The sequence below is a fragment of the Staurois parvus genome, unplaced genomic scaffold (genome assembly GCF_062004578.1).
Source record: "Staurois parvus isolate SC_StPar_1 unplaced genomic scaffold, SC_StPar_1.0 ptg001682l, whole genome shotgun sequence".
Taxonomy (NCBI): Eukaryota; Metazoa; Chordata; class Amphibia; order Anura; family Ranidae; genus Staurois; species Staurois parvus.
The window spans coordinates 189,200-212,830 of record NW_028319478.1 but is presented as its reverse complement, the minus strand read 5'-3'; the positions used below and the strand labels follow the sequence as shown (position 1 = coordinate 212,830).

Sequence of the window (23,631 nt, the reverse complement as noted above, 5' to 3'; positions counted from 1 at the left end):
CTGCTTTCCATAAAGGGGTAATTTGGGGGGTATTTGTTCTGTCCTGGCATTTTCGGGCCACAAGAAATGAGATCGGCCGTCAGTACATCAGGACTGATTGATTTTCATATATATATATATATATATATATATATATATATATATCAGGGGCGGACTGACCATTTGGAAACTCGGGCACTGTCCGAGGGCCCGGGGTCAGTAGGGGGCCCCATGAGATGCCCCTGGTACCTTTTTCATAGGCGTTTTTGAGTTTGAACGAGGACACAGGGGCCCCATGATCCCCTATTGCCCGGGGGCCCCATGAGTTGTCAGTCCGCCCCTGATATATATATATATATACAGTTGTGACCAAAATTATTCAACCCCCAATGCTGTAAAGGGGTTTAGGGACTATAGTGTACATTTGGAATTGTATTCAGAATCAAATCCTACAAGGACGTTGTAACTACCCAAATGCAACTAAAATGACATCAATTGTTTATGTAATACAGTAGTAAATGGTTCTTATGTGGTTTCTTCATTGCCACAATTATTCAACCCCTTAAAGACTACCACTCTGAAGAACAGAGGTTCATACAGGTGCTTTCCATCAGGTATTGAAAACACCTGTGGATGTCACCGAGCAGCAATCAAGCATAATAAGCACCAATTAGGCAGCTTTAAAATGACTGTGATACTCAGCTCCTTCTAGACATTTACTGGTGTGGTTACAAACATGGTGAAGGCAAGAGAATGGTCCAGGAAGACAAGAGAAGAGGTGATTTCTCTTCACAGGAAGGGCAATGGCTATAAGAAGATTGCAAAGATGTTAAACATACCAAGAGACACCTTAGGAAGCATCATTCGCAAATTCAAGGCAAAGGGCACTGTTGAAACGCTACCTGGTCGTGGCAGAAAGAAGATGCTGACTTCGACTGCTGTGCGCTACCTGAAGCGTAGAGTGGAGAGAAGTCCCCGTGTGACTGCTGAGGAACTGAGAAAAGATTTGTCAGATGTGGGTACAGAAGTTTCAGCCCAGACAATAAGACGCACACTGCGTAATGAAGGCCTCCGTGCCAGAACTCCCAGGCGTACCCCCTTGCTGTCTCCAAAGAATAAGAAGAGTCGACTGCAGTATGCCAAAAGCCATGTGGACAAACCACAAAAGTTGTGGGATAGTGTTCTGTGGACTGATGAAACAAAATTAGAACTGTTTGGGCCCATGGATCAACGCTATGTTTGGAGGAGGAAGAACAAGGCCTATGATGAAAAGAACACCTTGCCTACTGTGAAGCATGGTGGAGGGTCAATCATGCTTTGGGGCTGTTTTGCTTCTGCAGGTACAGGGAAGCTTCAGCGTGTGCAAGGTACCATGAATTCTCTTCAGTACCAGGAGATATTGGATGGAAACGTGATGCAGTCCGTCACACACCTGAGGCTTGGGAGACGTTGGACCTTTCAACAGGACAATGATCCCAAGCATACCTCCAAGTCCACTAGAGCATGGTTGCAGAGGAAAGGCTGGAACATTTTGGAGTGGCCATCGCAGTCACCAGACTTAAATCCGATTGAGAACCTCTGGTGGGACTTAAAGAAAGCAGTTGCAGTGCGCAAGCCTAAGAATGTGACTGAACTGGAGGCCTTTGCCCATGAAGAATGGGCGAAGATACCCGTAGATCGCTGCAAGACACTTGTGTCAAGCTATGCTTCACGTTTAAAAGCTGTTATAACTGTAAAAGGATGCTGTACTAAGTACTAAGATTGAATGTCACTTGGGGGTTGAATAAAACTGATAATGCTGTGAGCACAGAAAAGACATTTGTGGTTATTTCATTATAACTGTTATGTTATATTTGTCTGACCTACAAGTGCCTCTTTAATGTAAATGTAAGCAAGATGACTGAATGATCAAAAGCAATGTCAAACTGGCCAAAACACTCAATTTCAGTGGGGGTTGAATAATTTTGGTCACAACTGTATATATATATATATATATATATATATATATATATATATATATGTGTGTGTGTGTGTGTGTATATGTATACCTTAGATTGTACGCCCCTTGAGGGTCAGGGACTGATGTGAATGTACAATATATATGTAAAGTGCTGCGTAAATTGGCTACGCTATATAAGTACCTGAAATAAAATAATAAAATAAATAATGTGTATATATATATAAATGAAAATCAATCAATCCTGATGTATATATATATGTGTGTGTGTATATATATATATATATATATATATATATATATATATATATATATACACACACACACACACCATAGTTTGTAGACGCTATAGCTTTCACGCAAACTAAATAATATACAGTGATTCAGGTTATTTTTACCAAAGAAATGTACCAGAATAAATGTTGGCCTAAATTTATAAAGAAAGATTTTTTGTTTGTAAATTTAAATAACAGAAAACGTGTTTTTTTGGGGTTTTTTTAATCAAAATTTTTGGTATTGTTTCATTTATATAATAAAAAATATGAAAAGCCAGTGGTGATCAAATACCACCAAAAGAAAGCTCTATTTGTGTAAAAAAAAACAAAAAAAAACAAAATGACAGAACTGTCATTTGAGTGCTGTTTTGCATGACCGCTCAATTGCCAGTTAAGGTAGTGTAGTGCTGAATAGCAAAAAAAATTACCTCCGGAAGGTTTTACCCTCTTCATGACCAGGCCTAGTGGTTAAGGTCCTTGGATATAAAGATCACACATCATACAACCAAAGACATTGTATTTGGAAGCAACAGATTTCCAGGCTTCAGGCCCCCAGAAGTTGGGAACACCAGTTGCGATGATTTATAAAAACACGGCACACGTCTGTTAAGAAATATTTGTTCTTTATTTGGAATCCAGTCAACACATTGGTTCTACACAGGTTTTAGTAGCATATATTAGCATATTAGGTCAGACGCTCAAAGTTCCATACACAGTTTTAGCGGTAGTTATTAAGGGGGGGGAACATTACACGGGGTTCAGCCAATCAGCAGCTGCGGCGCCAACACTTATGCCAGTCAGAGGGGTGGTTTTACGCTGTGCTTGTCCTGGAAAGGACCAACATACCATATGTCTTTATAGCAATGACAGGGGTAGCGGACATTAAAAAAAAAAAGATCGGTCAGATATAAAATGAAGGCGGCCATTTTGAACGCATGTGAAATGGCGATGTCAGGCCTCGGTCATGGCAAGAGTTTGATGTAGACAGATGCACTGCGTTGTCATCGATATCCAATCACCTCCATACAATGGCTCCATAAATTGTCAATCAATGGAGTCACAGATGAAGTGGAGCTCCGACTTAAACCTTTTATCTACCAGCTTTGTATAGTGTGGAGGGAGGGTTAGCACCTCTGTCCTGTTTTTATTGTTTTTTTATTGGGTTGGAATGGACACCCCCTTTTATAATAATGGCCATCTGGAAGTTTTGTCTAATGGGTTCACCAACAGCAATTAAAGTGTTCCTAAACCCAGGACCCTGCATTCACTATATCCAGTCTCCCCGGACCCCGCATTCACTACATCCGGTCTCCCCGGACCCCGCATTCACTATATCCACTCTCCCCGGACCCCGCATTCATTATATCCACTCTCCCCGGACCCCGCATTCATTATATCCACTCTCCCCGGACCCTGCATTCACTACATCCAGTCTCCCCGGACCCTGCATTCACTATATCCGCTCTCCCCGGACCCCGCATTCACTACATCCGGTCTCCCCGGACCCTGCATTCACTATATCCGCTCTCCCTGGACCCCGCATTCACTACATCCGGTCTCCCCGGACCCTGCATTCACTATATCCGCTCTCCCCGGACCCCGCATTCATTATATCCGGACTCCCCGAACCTCGCATTCACTACATCCAGTCTCCCCGGACCCCGCATTCACTATATCCGCTCTCCCCGGACCCCGCATTCACAATATCCGGTCTCCCCGAACCCCGCATTCACTACATCCGGTCTCCCCGAACCCTGCATTCACTATATCCGCTCTACCCTGGACACTGCATTCACTATATCCGCTCTCCCCGGACCCTGCATTCACTATATCCGCTTTCCCCGGATCCTGCATTCACTATATCCGCTCTCCCTGGACCCCGCATTCACTATATCCGCTCTCCCCAGACCCCGCATTCACTATATCCGCTCTCCCCGGACCCCGCATTCACTATATCCGCTCTCCCCGGACCCCGCATTCACTATATCCAGTCTCCCCGGACCCCGCATTCACTATATCCAGTCTCCCCGGACCCTGCATTCACTATATCCGCTCTCCCCGGACCCCGCATTCACTATATCCGCTCTCCCCGGACCCCGCATTCACTATATCCGCTCTCCCCGGACCCCGCATTCACTATATCCGGTCTCCCCGGACCCCGCATTCACTATATCCACTCTCCCTGGAGCCCGTAGTCACTATATCTGGTCTCCCCGAACCCTGCATTCACTATATCCGCTCTCCCTGGACCCTGCATTCACTATATCCGCTCTCCCCGGACCCTGCATTCACTATATCCGCTCTCCCTGGACCCTGCATTCACTATATCCGCTCTCCCCAGACCCTGCATTCACTATATCTGGTCTCCCCGGACCCCGCATTCACTATATCCGCTCTCCCCGGACCCTGCATTCACTATATCCGCTCTCCCTGGACCCTGCATTCACTATATCCAGTCTCCCCGGGTGGAGGACAGAATGTATACGGAGCGGAAAAAGAATGATATCTAGACTCTTAACTCATGTTCTAATGCTTCTATCTCATACTGAATTTTGAGAGGTTTTATTCCTTTCGACATTCTGTACAACACAAGAATATACAACAAAGTCACTGCATTTTGGGGGCAGAAACTCAACTCCTTCATCAGAATTATGAATTATAAATTGTACAATGGATACAATGTATATGGAGTGGATGGAGGGTACAGTGTATATGGAGTGGATGGAGGGTACAGTGTATATGGAGGGTACCAATGTATATGGAGTGGATGGAGGGTACCAATGTATATGGAGTGGATGGAGGGTACAGTGTATATGGAGTGGAATGGAGGGTACCAATGTATATGGAGTGGATGGAGGGTACCAATGTATAGGGAGTGGATGGAGGGTACCAATGTATATGGAGTGGATGGAGGGTACCAATGTATATGGAGTGGATGGAGGGTACAGTGTATATGGAGTGGATGGAGGGTACCAATGTATATGGAGTGGGTGGAGGGTACAGTGTGAATGGTATATTAACCAGCTGAGGGATGAAGTACAGTATTCATCATCAGCTGTACGCCATATACATCGTATCTTCAATCTGGTCCACATACATTGTTTCCTATCCTTAAAGCCCCGATGAAGGTTGCTTTGGCCGAAATGTGTTGGCTTTGTGTATAGTCTGCCAATCTGATTTAACAATGAAATAGAATGGTATCTGGACTCTCATTTAAATAGATTTTTGAAAGGTTCTATTCCTTACACACTGTATCCAAAACAAGACTACAACAAAGTCAATGCGTTTCGAGGGCAAAAACTCATCTCCTTCATCAGAATAAAGAATAAGAAACAATGTATATGTAGTGGGTTGAGGATACAATGTATGTGGTATATTAAACAACTGAGTGATGAAGTACAGAGTCCATCTGCAGCTGTATACTGTATACATTGTACCCTTAATCCAGTCCATATACATTGTTTCCAATCCTTAAAGCCCTGATGAAGGAGATGGGTTTTGACCCCCCGAAACACATTGGGGTTGATTTACTAAAGGTAAATATACTGTGCACTGCAAGTGCAGTTGCTTTATATCCGAGGGGAAGCTCTGAAATGAGGCAAAGCTTTGCTGATTTCTTTTATCCAATCACGTGCAACTAAAAATGCTGTTTTTTGTTTCCTTAAATGTTCCCCTCAAATCTAGAGCAACTGCACTTTCAGTGCACTCGAAGTGCACTTGGAGTGTACAGCCTATTTGCCTTTAGTAAATCAACCCCATTGTGTTCCATCTGATAACATTGAAATATATTGGTATCTGGACTATTAACTAATGTTGTAGTCAGTGCTTCAATTTCAGATCCATTTTTGCCAATTAAATTGCAACAGAAGTTCTACCGTTCCACACTCTATCCAAAACTAAAATGAAAAGAGTCTTAGCCGGAGATGCACAATGGACAGGCAGATGAAACAGAAATCCAAAACAGGTCCTTCCTAAAGAGGATCTCTAGATCTCGTTTTCTATTATTAAAAATTAAAGAAAGCTCAACCAACAGGTGACCAACATTGGGAGGCTGGCCTTTGCTGAGGTGGAAGATCCTGGAGGATTGATATCAGGTAAGTGTGCAGGCAGAACCATTGACTGGGTGGTTCTCTCTAAGGGTGGCCACACAATAAAACCTGATTGTACAACCTCCTTTAGGAATTCCGATCATTTGGCACAAGGGCCTACATGATTGGGTATGCATTGCATGGGGTGTTTGGTCGCACTCTAGCACTCCATTGTTGTTGGCAAACCTAAAGGAGACTGTTCAATCAAAGTTGTAATGTATCTGGCTGGCTGGTTGAACCTTTCTCAACCTTTTACACAGAGGAAACCCTAAAATAAATTTCAGGTCTTGTTGAACCCTTCCAAAAAACAATTCTTTGGGGTGAATAGAAAGAATGCCATCTTTACATTGGTGGTCAATAGAAAGAATGCCCTCTTTACATTGGTGGTCAATAGAAATAATGCCCTCTTTACATTGGTGGTCAATAGAAAGAATGCCCTCTTTACATTGGTGGCCAATAGAAAGAATGCCCTCCTTACATTGGTGGTCAATAGAAAGAATGCCCTCCTTACATTGGTGGTCAGAATGCCACCCTTACAGATAGCTGAAAAGATCATTGGTTTTGCCAAGTGCCATTGGTCTTTCAACTATGCAAATGCTATGAAATGGAAGGTTTATCTGGTGTTGCTCAAGGAACCCCTAGGAATCTTTGGAGGAACCCTAAGCTTCCATGGAATCCTATTTGAGAATTGCTGGGCTAGATTAATAGCTAGAGACCTTGTCTCCAATGGCCGAACAAATCCAGTATTTCTCTAGGAACCTCTGGAGGAATCCTAAGCTTCCATGGAATCCTGGTTGAGAATTGCTGGGCTAGTATAATAGCTAGAGACCTTGTCTCCAATGGCCGAACAAATCCAGTATTGCTCAAGGAACACCTAGGAACCTCTGGAGGAATCCTAAGCTTCCATGGAGTCCTGATTACGAATGGTTGGGCTAGATTAGCAACTAGAGACCTTGTCTCTAATGGCCGAACTAATCCGGCATTGCTCAAGGAACCTTTAGGAACCTCTGGAGGAACCCTAGGGTTCCATGGAATCCTGGTTGGGAATGGCTGGGCTAAACTAACAGAGACCTTGTCTCCAAAGGCCAAACAAATCCGACGTTGCTCAAGGAACCCTTAGGAACCTCTAGAGGAACCCTAGGGTTCCATGGAATCCTGGTTAAGAAAGGCTGGGCTAGATTAACAGTCAGAGACCTTGTCTCCAATGGTGACCATAAAAAAAGTGAATTTTTCTCTATAGGCCCTAATTTGGAAACGGCTGTCAAGGCAGAAGTCTTAGGGACACTATCTGTTGGTGGCCATAAAAAAAGTGAATTTTTCTCTATAGGCCTTAATTTGGAAACGACTCTCAAGGCAGAAGTCTTTGGGTCACTATCTGGTGGCAGTAGGCACAGGCAGCCATGTTGAACTGCGAGCCAATGTAAGTTCATTCCGCTTAATGATATCAATGACAGTGAACCGATCAAGCTGTGTCCGGGTCAACATCAGTTCAGCCATTTTGTGCTTGTTTTTTCTGTGATTTGCTCATGAGCGTTAGGGCCACTGCTTCAAGGTGCGTCTCAGCAGAGAGGAAGCAGAGTCGTCAGCAAGGCCTGTCTATGTGAAATACAAGGGAACGGCTGTCGGCCTTTGGAACGTCTGCAGAGAGCAGCACCAGACTGAGCACAGTACATCTTTCAATCAATGGGCTTATAATAAAATAGCTAATAACAGGATGATAATAGAAATTACAGGATATATAGTTTTCAGAACCGCGATACAAGGGTTAACTGCAAAAGTGGAGAACTCCCTTAAGATCCCATGCCTTATACAGTCATTGCACAATGCACATTATACATACAAGCTGCAATCAATGAATATACTGTGTTCAAATTTGTGGAAAATCGAAAACAGCAGTTTTTTTATTTCTTCCTAAAAAACCAGCAGGCGGTGCCATTTCCTATGGCTGCCTATTGACAGACCAAGTTGGTCAAAGGATGGCAAATTGAACAGCGCTACCAGCAGACCAGTCAGGTGTACAGCAATCTGGGTATTGGACAAAATGGCCGCTGTGACGCCAAGTATGGGGCAGATAAACTTCTACCTGCTTCTGAATCATGAATTAAAGAACTGTAGCTACCAATCTCAAACTTGTAATATTAACTTCAGTTTTGGGTGAATGCAAGCTCTTAATTACGATTACTAAAGGATACAGCATACAAAAATCCATCTAACATTCAAAAAATAGACCACAATGCACACTTCTTGCCCAACAGAGGACTTCAACTATGAGTCTGTGGGATAATGACAGGGCAAAACCAAAGTCACTATTAAGTGACCGTGGTCTTGCCCTGGAAAGTACAGCATGTCAAAAGGCGTAGATGCTGACTGTCCAGGATTTGACAGTCCCACATCCTGGACTTCTGTGCCGCCGATGCTGCGTCCTGGGCCATGCCCCAGGATTGGCATCAACCTTACTTGAGCTACTGCCAAGAATGGGCAGCCCATATATATATATAAAAAATGTGGTGTCTGGGGGAGACCAACCCATAAAGTGGGCATGATGGGTGGTCCTCACATATTTAGAGGCGGGGTCTGCCCAGGACCAACTTATACAGTGGGTGTAATTTGTGCATGCTCACCCAGAAAGTAGAAACGCAGACCGTGGGCGGGGTTAATGTAAGCATGGAAAGGAGTGACTTTGGTCTTGCCCTGGAAAATACAGCATGTCAAAAGGCGTAGATGCTGACTGCCCAGGATTTGACAGTCCCACATCCTGGACTTCTGTCCCGCCGATGCTGCGTCCTGGGCCATGCCCTGGGATCGGCATCAACCTTACTTGAGTTACTGCCAAGAATGGGCAGCCCATAAATATATATATATATATATATATATATATATATACAAAAATGTGGTGTCTGGGGGAGACCAACCCATAAAGTGGGCGTGATCGGTGGTCCTCACATATTTAGAGGCGGGGTCTGCCCAGGAGCAACTTATAAAGCAGGCGTGATTTGAGCATGCTCACCCAGAAAGTAGAAATGCAGAACGTGGGCGGGGCTAATGTAAGCATGGAAAGGAGGGGCAAGTGTTGCTTGCAGCCTAATTTGGGGGGGGGGGGGAGCTGTAGTCTACCTTTGGGCCCAGGGGAGTTGTACCCAGTTATGTCTCTGCCCGAAGAAGAAAAGTAGTCTAGATTATCATGGAAAATATTATTTCTTCCTATATCACACATGTTCAATTATTTCCATCCATGACATCTGAAACTCTTTATGTATATAATAACGCAGGGAGAACATTGGTTTATATTAACGGTTTTTAATTCATTCCTTTATACAGATGGAGTTACAGGCAGACATGCCATATGGTATTGATTGAACAGCATTTGTTTGGGTGAGTAACATGTAATATGTCAGATCTGTATTCAGGTTGCAGTTGGAGAGGCAAGGAGCAGTGCCAGGACCAGGTTATCCAGTGCCCAGAGCGAAGGCCATACCGCCCCCCCCGTCCCCTCTGATATGTGCATGGGATCTTCCTGCTATGTGGTCTCTACTTCTGCCAGTCTGTGAATGTCGCCAGACCATCCAGAGGCAAAACACAAGGCAGGGCATTCATGTAATAACTATGACACGGCTCGCCAAGCATTCCCTCCCCACATGAAAACACTGCTCCAGGGGCAGCTGCCCCTCTTGCCCCCATCTTGTCCCAAGACTGGGGAGGAGCATGACACTATCGTCAGCTCTGTCTAGTAGCCTGAATGCATTTTTTCCTTATAATCCTCAATTAGGAAAATACCACATTATGGCCACTAGATGGAGCTCATATGAATTAAACATAATAGACACATTACAAGGATTTTTGTTGCGATGGCTGTACGTGGGACATGTGCACAGCAAAAATGGTATAAATAGACCCCATGGTGTTTTCGGAATTCAAACACAAAACTAACCTCTAAAGTTCCCAGCTTTGCCACTCCCCTGCAGACTCTCAATCTGCAATTCCTGTAATTGAAATTCCATGTGAGTGAGACTCCTCCTACTGGCCATGGCACATGGGTGGAGCTGAGAACACAGGTCTACTTCGCTGGTGTTCTAAAGTAGAATGAACCCTTTAACTGTGCCATTTAAAAAGTTTAGATTGCCTTAACTTATGGTAAGAGCCTCCAAGCTGTAGAACATAGTTACATAGTTAGTCTGGCTGAAAAAAGACAAAAGTCCATCCAGTTGAACCATAAAAAAAAAGTTATAATCCTACACCCACAGTTGATCCAGAACAGTAGAGTGTCTTTTTATAACCAAAGTATAGGAGAGATGAATACTGTTTATGGACTTTATTTCTGGGGTATAAAGTACCCTTTCCTAATGTAGACCTGTATTTCGTTCTGGGGTAGATAGTAATTAAAAGGGCTGAAATATATACCATGCCTGGAGAAAATGCTATCCCAGTGCTAGTCACTTGTTTGAAGCCTGAGGCATCTAATCAATGGGATCTATGTTGCAGAGAAGAATCTGAGTTATGGTTTCAAAAGAGATCAGGTGACCAAATGCCTAGGCCAACCTTTCTCAGTCTTTTTACCCCCCCCCCCCCAAAGAACCCTTAAAAAAAATTACAGGTCTTGGGGAACCCTGGCTCAAACCAAATCATTGGGGATCAATGGGAAAAAATCCCTCCTTGTATTGGTGATCAGAAAGCCACTCTTACAGGCAGTTAAAAAGGTGACTGGTGTCCTCCTGCTGGCTTTGCCAAGTGGCACTGGCCCCAAAACTATGTGGGCACCATCAGAAAGGTGGCCAATAAGCCACAGCTCAAGGAATCCCTAGCAGCTTCTGGAGGAACCCTAGTTGAGCATAGCTGGCCTAGGTCTTCAGACATGAAGAAAAACACTGAAGGAAGCCTGGAGAGACATCTCCTCCAGTAAAGATTAATATTTCAGCAATTTTGTTACTTTATTCACCCCATGAAGACTTTTAACAAAGATCTGAATTAACACATAAATACAAATCTGCTTTAAGGCTGATTTATAGTCTACCTTAACTTGCAGAATTTAGACAAGTAAAACTGGACCAGTTGAAGACGTTTCACCACTCATCCAAGTGGTATCCTGAGTTCTAAAGAGTATCTGGAACCTTCCTTGGCATTTATAGCCACACAGTCACTTTAAAGTGTATGCAAACCCAACAAAGGTCCAGGCCACGTGCTGCTGTACATTTTCCTTCAAATAAACTTTGACGCCACTACATGGCCAATCTGACAACTTTACCATTGCAATAGATGACTCGCCCACGTATGCATTTCACCCTAAATCACATCTCACTCCTAGGTTAAGGGCTAAACATGTCAAAGGAAGAGTCATGTCTAGTAGAGGTAATGATGTTTGACTGCCTATGTACTGTGTCAATAAAGTTCATGTGATTGAAAGAAAAAAGCATGGTGTTGTGAGGCTTGGACAATTGCTTGAAATGACAAGGAGGAGGCAAAACCCAGACTGGGCCTGGCAACTGCTCCTGGTGATTACATGGAAATAGCCTAAAGCAGTATCATGTAGGATTGTTCCTAAACTCTAAAATGGAAAAAACTTTGCAATGACAGGTTAACAGCCCTCCCTTCCCCCATGAGATAATTTGAGACTTTTTAATAAAGGTTTTCTTGTCTTGTTCCTGCCATTATCAGACATTCCTGGCCTAATGTGATAGCACTGCCTTTACTTTTTATCTAGGGCAGGGATTTTCAACCAGGGTTCCTTCAGAGGGTTCCTTGAGTAATGAGCAATTTTTTCCTCTTAGATAAGTTCCCACTGACAACAGTGATCTTTTTAGCTATCTGTAAGGGGGTATTTCTTCCCAATGACCACAATTGTAAGGAGAATTCTTCTCACTGACCATCACACTGATGTATCATGAGTTGTAGATATAGTCATTTTTAACTGGGGTTCCTTGAGTCCAGAAAAATATTTCAAGGGTTCCTCTGTGTTGAAAAGTTTGACAAAAGCTGATCTATGGAGTTGAAGCACTGACACCCTTGGAATCTATGGTACATGTCAGCAGCAAGGACGCCGCCCCATGCACCTTGCTTTTTTTTTTTCTTTTTTTTAATCTAAGGCAGGCCTCAGCATCAGGACCACCTAAAGAGCTCTTGATGTGGAGCATTTTGGGAACGTCACGTCATTTGGCATAGATGTGCACCAGCACGCAATTCCACAAATAGTAAGCTTGGAAACCACATTCAAAGCCACAGAAAAAAAAACAAGGATAATAAATGATTTGATATGTTTATTCAAAGGCTAAAGCATTTTTCAGAAAGTTTATTGATACTCCAATGTAATCACAATTGTATCATGAAATGTGTCAAGGCAGAGGTTGAATGTCCATTATGGGAAGTGTAAACCTTTGGGTTCTTCGGACAATCAACATTCACAAGACACATTCCATGCAGGGATGGCCAAATGGCCTATGTTGGGTATAAATCCTGCAATATGTCCCCAGTACTTATTAGAAATGAGGGAACTACTTGGATGAGTGTGAAAACATCTTCAACATTACCAAACAAGTCCCATTGAACTGGACTTACTTTAACTAGCTGCACAAAGACCTGGATACATGAACACCTTCACAGATACTGTATATTTTTTACTGTCCAGCAGGCCCCAAATCATAAAATGTGCAATATACATGAAATATTTCAGTGTAAATACCACCCCTGATGAGTAACAGTGGTGGAACCACCAGCTCCTTACAGCTTTTGATAACAAAATGGCAATATTTAGCTGCAACAACTTTTGTCTTCACTCCCACCCACCAACCAATTTCAGTCTCTCTCTCTGTACTCCTCATTTATTTTTTTACATAACGAAGAATCAATTGGAGAAGAGTCATGCCATCGTTTTTGGTGTTTTAGCAGTTGGATGGCATTAGGAATTGTGTAGGGGATATCTTGTCATAGCACCAAAAGTTGGAATGCTCTATGGGAGCATAGGAACATAGAATTAAAACAGTCAACCATCAGCATGTTTCTTGGCAGGGTTGCAAATTTATAAACAAACCCTAAGAGGTTGACTGAGGCTGTCCGTTACGTATCAACTAATTTCTTTATCTGGGTATCGGCCAATATATAACTGAAGCAACTTAAAATCTCTTGTTTTCCAAATGGTGGCCTGTTCTTTGATGGTCATGCCAATGCCAACCTTCCCATGCAGTGCTCTTTTCACATACCATGGTAAAGTATTCAAATAGCATTACTCAGATGATGCATACGCAGAATTTTTGTTTGCAACTAGACAATATCAATGATCATGTCCAGGGAAACACTTTAAAAAACATCTGGAAAATTTGGCAAAGTTAAATAAAATTGGGATGGCAAGCTTGTTTGCTGGCAAATAGAGCTATTAGCACCCCTAAAGTTTCAGTTTCTGTATTATATTAATGGCTGTATACATTGTGGATTTTTAGTAGCAAAATAATGGTACGTGCAGCCTTTAAGCGCATATACTTTTATCTAGAGGTTGCGGATCTTGGGCCTTTAGATCTCAAGGGTCCTCTGGTGCACAGAAGTCAGCTGTTGTGCTAATTGGTGTCTTTGAAGCCCTTACCTACTGCACAGGAGTGACATGCAATATTCACAGCCCATGTGTTCGGAATATCTGTAAACTGTTTAGATATCTCTAGTGCAATGATCTCCAGGCGAAGACTTAAAATATCCAGAAGTTTGTGCTTTAGGTTGGTTATTGTCCAACAACTTTACTTAAGCGTACCTAAATCTGCAACCGCTGGAACCAGACTAATGTGCTTAATTTTAGCTTCTGCAGTTAGCCAAAGCACCGGTGTACCTTCAACGACAAGGCACCAAGTTGTTGGAAAAGCGCATGGGCTATGTCCAGGGAAAGGCAGCTGCCCTAGGGCCCCAATCTTGAAAGGTCTCAGTAAGCACATTTTCTGTAGTCACTGACCAGAGGTATAAAAGAGGGTGCAAGCTTCATATTTATCTAGCCCCTGAAATTGGAGGCTTAAAGACAACAGGCTGGCAGTATATATTTTAGACACCAGAGGCTGGCCCTAAGTTTCCCATGCATAATCAGGCTGCATTATTTGTTGATACTAAAATATGGCAATTATTATTTAAAAGCGTCAGAGGTCAACCTTATATGCTAGTGACACCAAAAACTGATAATATACAGCGCAATAAATATCATATTTAGACCTTGCATTCATAATTGCCTTAGGCCATACCTGTTATTTAGACAGCCATTGGCACTACAAATCTCTGCATGCTCTGCCAAAAAAGTCACATAGGGTAATGTCTATTACACAAAATAACTAAAAATTAGACTAATGCTAAAGTCTCTCCAAGATTTTACTCTGAACATCCCAGAACCTTCTAAATAAAATCATCTGACATTACATCAAATCCATCCCAAGAGTTCACTGACCCAGTTCTGGTGATTTTAATTAGAAAGCATATTTAGAATGGTATAAGTTCAGGAACAGAGTATCTTCTACCTTATGGAGGATCATGTTGTATCCCGGAGGTAAGCGTAATCAGAAAGTTACTGAGAAGTGTAGGAACAGACTATTATCTATTTTATGGAGAGTCATGTTGAAGGGTGTTATATCCTGGTGGTAAGTATAATCAGAAAGGTACAGAGAAGGTCAGAAAAAGGCTATTTTCTACCTTATGGAGGGTCATGTTGAAGGGTCTTATATCCTGGTGGTAGGGGTAATTATAAAAGGTACAGAGAAAGTCAGGAACGGACTATTTTCTATGCTATGGAGGATCATGTTGAAGTTGAATGGTTTTGTCTCTTGGTGGAGGTAAGTGTAATCAGAAAAGTTATGAGAAGGTCAGGAGCAGCATATTTCCTACCTCATGTAGGGTTATGATGGAGGGTGATGTTGGAGAATGTAATATACTGCTGGGGAGTATTCTAAGGAAATGTAAAGAAGGTCAGGGTGTTACTCCAGTTGTAAGTGTACAAAGAAAGATTTAGAGAAGGTCAAGAGAAGAGTATTTTCAACTTTACTGAGGGTCATGTTGAAGGGCCTTATGGTGGTAAGTATAATCAGAAAGGTACAGAGAGGGTCAGAAATGGGCTATTTTCTACCTTATGGAGGGTCATGTTGAAGGGTCTTATATCTTGGTGGTAAGTGTAATCAGAAAGGTACAGAGAAGGTCAGGATCAAACTATTTTCTACCCATTTGAGGGTCATGTTGAAGTTGAAGGGTCTTTTCTCCTGGTGGAGGTAAATGTAATCAGAAAGGTTATAAGAAGGTCAGGAGCAGTGTATTTCCTACCTTTTGTAGGGTAAGATGAAGGGTGATGTTGGAGGATGTAACACACTGCTGGGGAGCATACATGGAAAGATTTAGAGAAGGTCAGGAGAATAGTATTTTCAACCTTATGGAGGGAGATGTTGAAGGGTGTTACTCCAGTGGTAAGTGTACAAAGAAAGATTTAGAGACGATCAGGAGAAAAGTATTTTCAATCTTCTGGAGGATCACGTTGAAGGGTCTTATAGCCTGGTGGGAAGTGTGATCCGAAAGGTACAGAGAAGGTCAGGAAAGGACTATTTTCTACCTTATGGAGGGTCATGTTGAATGGTCTTATATCCTGGTGGTAAGGGTAATCAGAAAGGTACAGCAAAGGTCAGGAACTGACTATGGAGGGTCATGGTGAAGGGTCTTATATCCCGGAGGTAAGTGTAATCAGAAAGGTTATGAGAAGGTCAGGAGCAACGTATGTTCTACATTATGTAGGGTTATGATGGAGGGTAATGTTGAAAAATGTAACACCCTGCTGGAAAGTAAACGAAGAAAGATTTAGAGACGGTCAGGAGAACAGTATTTTCAACATTATGGAGGGTCATGTTGGAGGATGTGATTTCCCAGTGGAAAGTCTAATCGGGAATGTAGAGTGAAGGTCTGAGACAGTACTTTTCACAGTATGGTGGCTCAAGTTTAAGGATGTTATAACCTGGTGAAGACTGTAATCGGAACAGTAGAGAGAAAATCAAGAGCAGAATATGTACTACCTTATAGAAGGTGTAGAGTGTGATATCCCATTGGCGAGTGTAATCAGAAAAGTAGAGAGTTGGCCGAGCTGAGCATTTTTTTACCTCATGGAGGCTCACGGACAACAAATCGAAGACTTACAAGAAAAACTGCTGCCAACCACCATGGTGGAAATGACAGGGACCCATTTCAAGCAGAGTTCCCTACACTGTTCTGTTGTGTTCCATGAACTCCTAATAAGGAGGTATCCTTCTGGTATCATAGAGCCTTTATCTAGCTGCATTGAACATGTGCACACAATCCTTTAAGGGTCTTTTAAAGCCCCGGCCACTTGGTTCCAGTTTGGTTTCTAAGAAGACAGAGGCTCCATGGAGCTGTGATCATCCAAAAAGACAAAAATGTTTAGCTTTACAGATTGTCTGAATCTAAAGTAAGGGACTTTGGATATCAAGGAATGAGAATAAGGAATACATAAAGATGGAGTTTTCCTTTAAGTTGTTATTATCTCAGCATCCAGGTAGTCCACTTAGCTCAGAGAGAGCTGAATAACATCAATATGGCAAAGATTTTGTTCAAACATTTAATGTATATAAAACAGGTTGGATTGGTGTGTGGTGCTGGCCCTTTCCTGCCTCCATACATGCTGCATTGTTTGGAATAAATAATATGTGCTCTAGTCCAAAGCAGCCAATCACAGTCTGGCTTTTATCAGGCACCATCTGGTCAGGGCCATCAAATGGGGTATTTTTTGGTGCTAAATGGACAAGGCTTTTGAAATGTTATGACCCATCCCAACACAAATGCTTAAAAAGCCAAAAGTTAAAAGTATCCTCTTAGAACTTGTTCCAGAACTGCAGTCTCTTCACAAATGTACTCAACATCATCCATCTTTATCCCCGCACAGAAACAGAATTTCCAGTTAGTAAATTGGCTCAGAGTTTCAATTCTTCAAACCAAATAAGTCCCATGAATATTGTCTACCTGCGGTTCTCCAACAGATTTTGAATTTTAACTCCCATCATGCACTGCTCTGTACCATCGTCCTGGTCCTGCTAAAGTGGAATATTCTGAGGAACACCCTGCAAGTTATAATCCTTGCACGCACTACACACAAACATTTTATTGGCGCAACTAAAATCCCAGAGAGCATTATGGGTAAACGTGAGGACAAAAGCCACTGAGGTAAGATCTAACGGCTTTTTGTACTGTATATTCATACTATATATACACACTGTATACACCTTTTTCCAGTGACAGCAAAATAAAAACAAAACAAAAAACAGCCTTTTCATGGTTTAAGTTCAAGCATAATTCACATTATCCTACATAAATTTCACTACTATATATAGGTATGTATAGATATATTTATAACGGCTAGGCCTCGGGCCTAAACAAGGTTAATGACATGACTAACATTTCAGAGTAATTATGTACAAAGTTACATATTGCTCATAGTAAATGGAGCAGCTGAACCCCTCTTAGGGGAAAAGCTCTAGACTACAGCATAATCGTAAACCACAGGAAATATCCACATCCCGTTAGGAAGCCATATTTGAGCTCCATCAGAGAACAAGTTGGTGACTACTGAACATATTGGGATGAAAGTGAGATCTTTGGCCCGATTCCTTCAAAAAGATCTACATCTTGAGTCCGCTAGATGAAAGCTTCCAGCAAATGGAGCCAAAAAAAACATCCTCAGGTACAGCCCAGAACTGTAAATTGGAGTTCCACCTTTGACACTTGTTTGATTTAGGAAAGCCCGAGATGGAACCAAGAGACATGGAGGCCAAAAACAGAAACAAGACTGGACATACCCAACCGGGAGTGCAGTTTTAAGGCAATCTGAAGGACACATGTATATGAGAATTTTATCATACAGAAGGGTTGAGATGAACGGCATGTATACAATGCAGACACAGTGGAATGAGATCCTCTTTTAGATGTATGACAATGGCAATCTTTTACAAGGGACATCAGCCTATGAGAGGTGATCAAGAGAATCCTCCAGGATAAGTGGAGGAGTTTGATGGGTATAAATTCCAGAGAGTGTCCTCCCTTGACACACATACTGGACTTTGCCATAATGGATTCCCAATAAGGCCCAGTAGAGATGATCACATGGTCCCCGACTTTTCCGAAGAATTGCTGGGAAATATTTTTTCCGTAGGGGTAAGGGCTGGACTTCCCATCCCAGAACTACTACTGCTACTAGATCGGTGCTGGACCATCGGCCGGGCTGGCCTTACCGGTGGAGGCCTGAGCTGGGATCCAGCCAGGCGAGCAGACAACGCTGGCTTGAAAGTGGTCATCATTTCGGTATTGGAAGAGTTGCTCCTCCGCATTGCAGCATCGGGATCCCGTATCATGATGGTGTGCAGGGGACTGACTGGCTCAGAATTTGGGGTTCCAAGTGTAGGATTCTTCATGGGTTCTAGAGTGTCCAGGACAACATCTGGTGCTTGTTTAGCCGTATTCTGACGTTCCAGTTCACGTAGTTCATTCAGGGCTGTGCTCATTGTCTTCTCAATGTCCTACAAAGGAGACAAAAGTCACAAAATAATAATTGGGGGGGGGGGGGTTATGGTGAGATTTATGGTAGGATTTTTGTTGATGCATAATTTGCAATATCCTACATAAACTTGACAATATTTGAGTATGTAAAGCAACCTACCAACTCCACCAAAAACCTATTTTTAGAGTACAGAAGGGTTAGAATCTGTTGCAGAATGATATTGTTATCTGGGAGGTCCTGTTGACACCACTTCAGACCCTGGACACCAGGACAGAACATGGAAATAAATATCCCCAGTTTGGATGCGAAAAAAAAAAACAACAAAGAAAAATCCTTTTTTTTAGTCCACTGAAGGACAAAGGATTTCAGCTACTTTTGGGTTAAACTGCTGCTTACAGGATGACTTGGACATTGGCAACAAAAAGAAAAAGGTCCATAGGCTAGCACAGGATAACTGAAAGGAGGGTCTGTTAACACAACCAGAAGAAGGACACCTGTTGCAATAGCCAGGATAGACAAGGTCACCACTAGAGATGAGCGAATCGAAGTATCCGAAGTGGAATTCGAGTCGAATATCGGAAAAATTTCGATTCGTGCCGAATCCGAAAAACAGCCTAATTCGGACGCGCGAATCGAAATTTTTCCGAAAATGGCGGCTGACATGTGCGGCGACGGAGCGGGGATGTCGGGGAAGGCGCGCAGACAAGGCGCGCTGCCCCATAATGCATTCCTCAACGACATGTGATCGCATCAGCCAATCAGCAGCCAGCCAGCCAGCACTGTGTAATGGTCGAGGTATATATAGCGGCCATTTTGGAAATCTTCATTTGCCTGCAGTCATTGAACAGAGGCAGACCGCTCTGTACTAGGGACAGGGACAGAGTTAGGGCCACAGAAACGAGAATTGGGGACAGAGAGAAGTTACTTAGGGACAGAGAACCATTACTCAGGGACACAGACTTGTTAATGAGGGCCACAGAATCGTTATTTAGGGACAAAGAAACGCTAGTTAGGGCCACAGAATTCATACTCAGGGACAGACAGAATTTTCACTCAGTGCCAGAGAATTGTTACTTAGGGCCACAGAAACGTTATTAGGGCCACAGAATTTTTACTCAGGGACAGACAGAATTGTTACTGAGTGCCAGAGAATTGTTACTCAGGGACAGACAGAATTGTTACTGAGTGCCAGAGAATTCTTACTCAGGGCCACAGAATTCATTCTCAGGGACAGACAGAATTGTTACTCAGGGACAGACAGAATTGTTACTGAGTGCCAGAGAATTGTTACTCAGGGACAGACAGAATTGTTACTGAGTGCCAGAGAATTGTTACTCAGGGACAGACAGAATTGTTACTGAGTGCCAGAGAATTGTTACTCGCACAGACACAAAATTGTTACTTGCACAGACACAGAATTGTTACTCGCACAGACACAGAATTGTTACTCAGGGCCACAGAATTCATACTCAGGGACAGACAGAATTGTTACTGAGTGCCAGAGAATTGTTACTCAGGGACAGACAGAATTGTTACTGAGTGCCAGAGAATTGTTACTCAGGGACAGACAGAATTGTTACTGAGTGCCAGAGAATTGTTACTCGCACAGACACAAAATTGTTACTTGCACAGACACAGAATTGTTACTCGCACAGACACAGAATTGTTACTCAGGGCCACAGAATTCATACTCAGGGACAGACAGAATTGTTACTGAGTGCCAGAGAATTGTTACTCAGGGACAGACAGAATTGTTACTGAGTGCCAGAGAATTGTTACTCAGGGACAGACAGAATTGTTACTGAGTGCCAGAGAATTGTTACTCAGGGACAGACAGAATTGTTACTGAGTGCCAGAGAATTGTTACTCGCACAGACACAAAATTGTTACTTGCACAGACACAGAATTGTTACTCGCACAGACACAGAATTGTTACTCAGGGCCACAGAATTCATACTCAGGGACAGACAGAATTGTTACTGAGTGCCAGAGAATTGTTACTCAGGGACAGACAGAATTGTTACTGAGTGCCAGAGAATTGTTACTCAGGGACAGACAGAATTGTTACTGAGTGCCAGAGAATTGTTACTCGCACAGACACAAAATTGTTACTTGCACAGACACAGAATTGTTACTCGCACAGACACAGAATTGTTACTCAGGGCCACAGAATTCATACTCAGGGACAGACAGAATTGTTACTGAGTGCCAGAGAATTGTTACTCAGGGACAGACAGAATTGTTACTGAGTGCCAGAGAATTGTTACTCAGGGACAGACAGAATTGTTACTGAGTGCCAGAGAATTGTTACTCGCACAGACACAAAATTGTTACTTGCACAGACACAGAATTGTTACTCGCACAGACACAGAATTGTTACTCAGGGCCACAGAATTCATACTCAGGGACAGACAGAATTGTTACTGAGTGCCAGAGAATTGTTACTTAGGGACAGACAGAATTGTTACTGAGTGCCAGAGAATTGTTACTCAGGGACAGACAGAATTGTTACTGAGTGCCAGAGAATTGTTACTCGCACAGACACAAAATTGTTACTTGCACAGACACAGAATTGTTACTCGCACAGACACAGAATTGTTACTCAGGGCCACAGAATTCATACTCAGGGACAGACAGAATTGTTACTGAGTGCCAGAGAATTGTTACTCAGGGACAGACAGAATTGTTACTGAGTGCCAGAGAATTGTTACTCAGGGACAGACAGAATTGTTACTGAGTGCCAGAGAATTGTTACTCGCACAGACACAAAATTGTTACTTGCACAGACACAGAATTGTTACTCGCACAGACACAGAATTGTTACTCAGGGCCACAGAATTCATACTCAGGGACAGACAGAATTGTTACTGAGTGCCAGAGAATTGTTACTCAGGGACAGACAGAATTGTTACTGAGTGCCAGAGAATTGTTACTCAGGGACAGACAGAATTGTTACTGAGTGCCAGAGAATTGTTACTCAGGGACAGACAGAATTGTTACTGAGTGCCAGAGAATTGTTACTCAGGGACAGACAGAATTGTTACTGAGTGCCAGAGAATTGTTACTCGCACAGACACAAAATTGTTACTTGCACAGACACAGAATTGTTACTCGCACAGACACAGAATTGTTACTCAGGGCCACAGAATTCATACTCAGGGACAGACAGAATTGTTACTGAGTGCCAGAGAATTGTTACTCAGGGACAGACAGAATTGTTACTGAGTGCCAGAGAATTGTTACTCAGGGACAGACAGAATTGTTACTGAGTGCCAGAGAATTGTTACTCGCACAGACACAAAATTGTTACTTGCACAGACACAGAATTGTTACTCGCACAGACACAGAATTGTTACTCAGGGCCACAGAATTCATACTCAGGGACAGACAGAATTGTTACTGAGTGCCAGAGAATTGTTACTCAGGGACAGACAGAATTGTTACTGAGTGCCAGAGAATTGTTACTCAGGGACAGACAGAATTGTTACTGAGTGCCAGAGAATTGTTACTCGCACAGACACAAAATTGTTACTTGCACAGACACAGAATTGTTACTCGCACAGACACAGAATTGTTACTGAGTGCCAGAGAATTGTTACTCAGGGACAGACAGAATTGTTACTGAGTGCCAGAGAATTGTTACTCAGGGACAGACAGAATTGTTACTGAGTGCCAGAGAATTGTTACTCAGGGACAGACAGAATTGTTACTGAGTGCCAGAGAATTGTTACTCGCACAGACACAAAATTGTTACTTGCACAGACACAGAATTGTTACTCGCACAGACACAGAATTGTTACTCAGGGCCACAGAATTCATACTCAGGGACAGACAGAATTGTTACTGAGTGCCAGAGAATTGTTACTCAGGGACAGACAGAATTGTTACTGAGTGCCAGAGAATTGTTACTCAGGGACAGACAGAATTGTTACTGAGTGCCAGAGAATTGTTACTCGCACAGACACAAAATTGTTACTTGCACAGACACAGAATTGTTACTCGCACAGACACAGAATTGTTACTCGCACAGACACAGAATTGTTACTCAGGGCCACAGAATTCATACTCAGGGACAGACAGAATTGTTACTGAGTGCCAGAGAATTGTTACTCAGGGACACCTAATCGTTGAATTAAATAGTATGTCAGACAACATGCAGAGGAGTGGCAGAGGAGGCAATGTTTTAGGAGCGAGCAGACGTGGCAGCAGAGGAAGGGGTCGAGGCAGCAGTATTCGCAGCCAGAGGCCAGTGCTCCCGGTGTCATCCAGCGGTCGTGTCTCCACCGACAACCCTGCCGTCATTGATTGGTTGGCTCGGTCGTCTTCCTCTTCCCAGGTCACCTCTGACACCTACAGCCAACGGTCGGTGGGTACGTCAGACACAACCGTTAGTTGGCATGGCCCGGGAGCAAGCCCACTGAAATCACGTGTCCTCTACCTGCCCCTGTCCTTTGCTGTTCCCTCACCAAGCGAAGTATCGCATGCTGTGGGCTCAGCCCCACTGTACAGTGAGGAAGAGCTAACAGAGGGCGGTCAGGAACGGGGGGAGACATCGGCCTTTTCAGCAGCCAAGCGAACAAGTACTGGCGAGGAGAGTGGCTCGGTAGCCGGTCTAGAGACAGGTCTGTCTCCTGACCCAGACGCAGCCGAGGGGGCTAGTAGTGAGGCGGAGACCCTACTTGATGATGAGGAGGTTGATCGCACTTGGCAGCCTCGTCGTCATCAGGCAATTTCTTCCGCATCATCAGGAGAAGAGGGTGGCAGCTTGGCAGCGAGCAAAACAGTCGGTGGGTTGCCCAGGAGACAGCAGCAGGGTCGCATCAGTGTCAGTGGAGCCAA

The 23,631-nt window shown here is 43.2% G+C and overlaps 1 protein-coding gene across 4 annotated transcripts in view; it reads right to left on the bottom strand.

Moving 5' to 3' along the window:
• Positions 1-2,817: 2,817 nt before the first annotated feature.
• SRGAP3 (SLIT-ROBO Rho GTPase activating protein 3) overlaps positions 2,818-23,631 on the bottom strand; it is a 187,390-nt gene continuing 166,576 nt past the window's right edge. For all 4 annotated transcript variants that reach the window (XM_089663412.1, XM_089663415.1, XM_089663414.1 and 1 more), the window contains exon 22: positions 2,818-18,811. In XM_089663412.1, the coding sequence (XP_089519538.1) occupies positions 18,395-18,811 (417 nt within the window). In that variant the 3' untranslated portion in view covers positions 2,818-18,394. The remainder of the gene's footprint in view (positions 18,812-23,631) is intronic.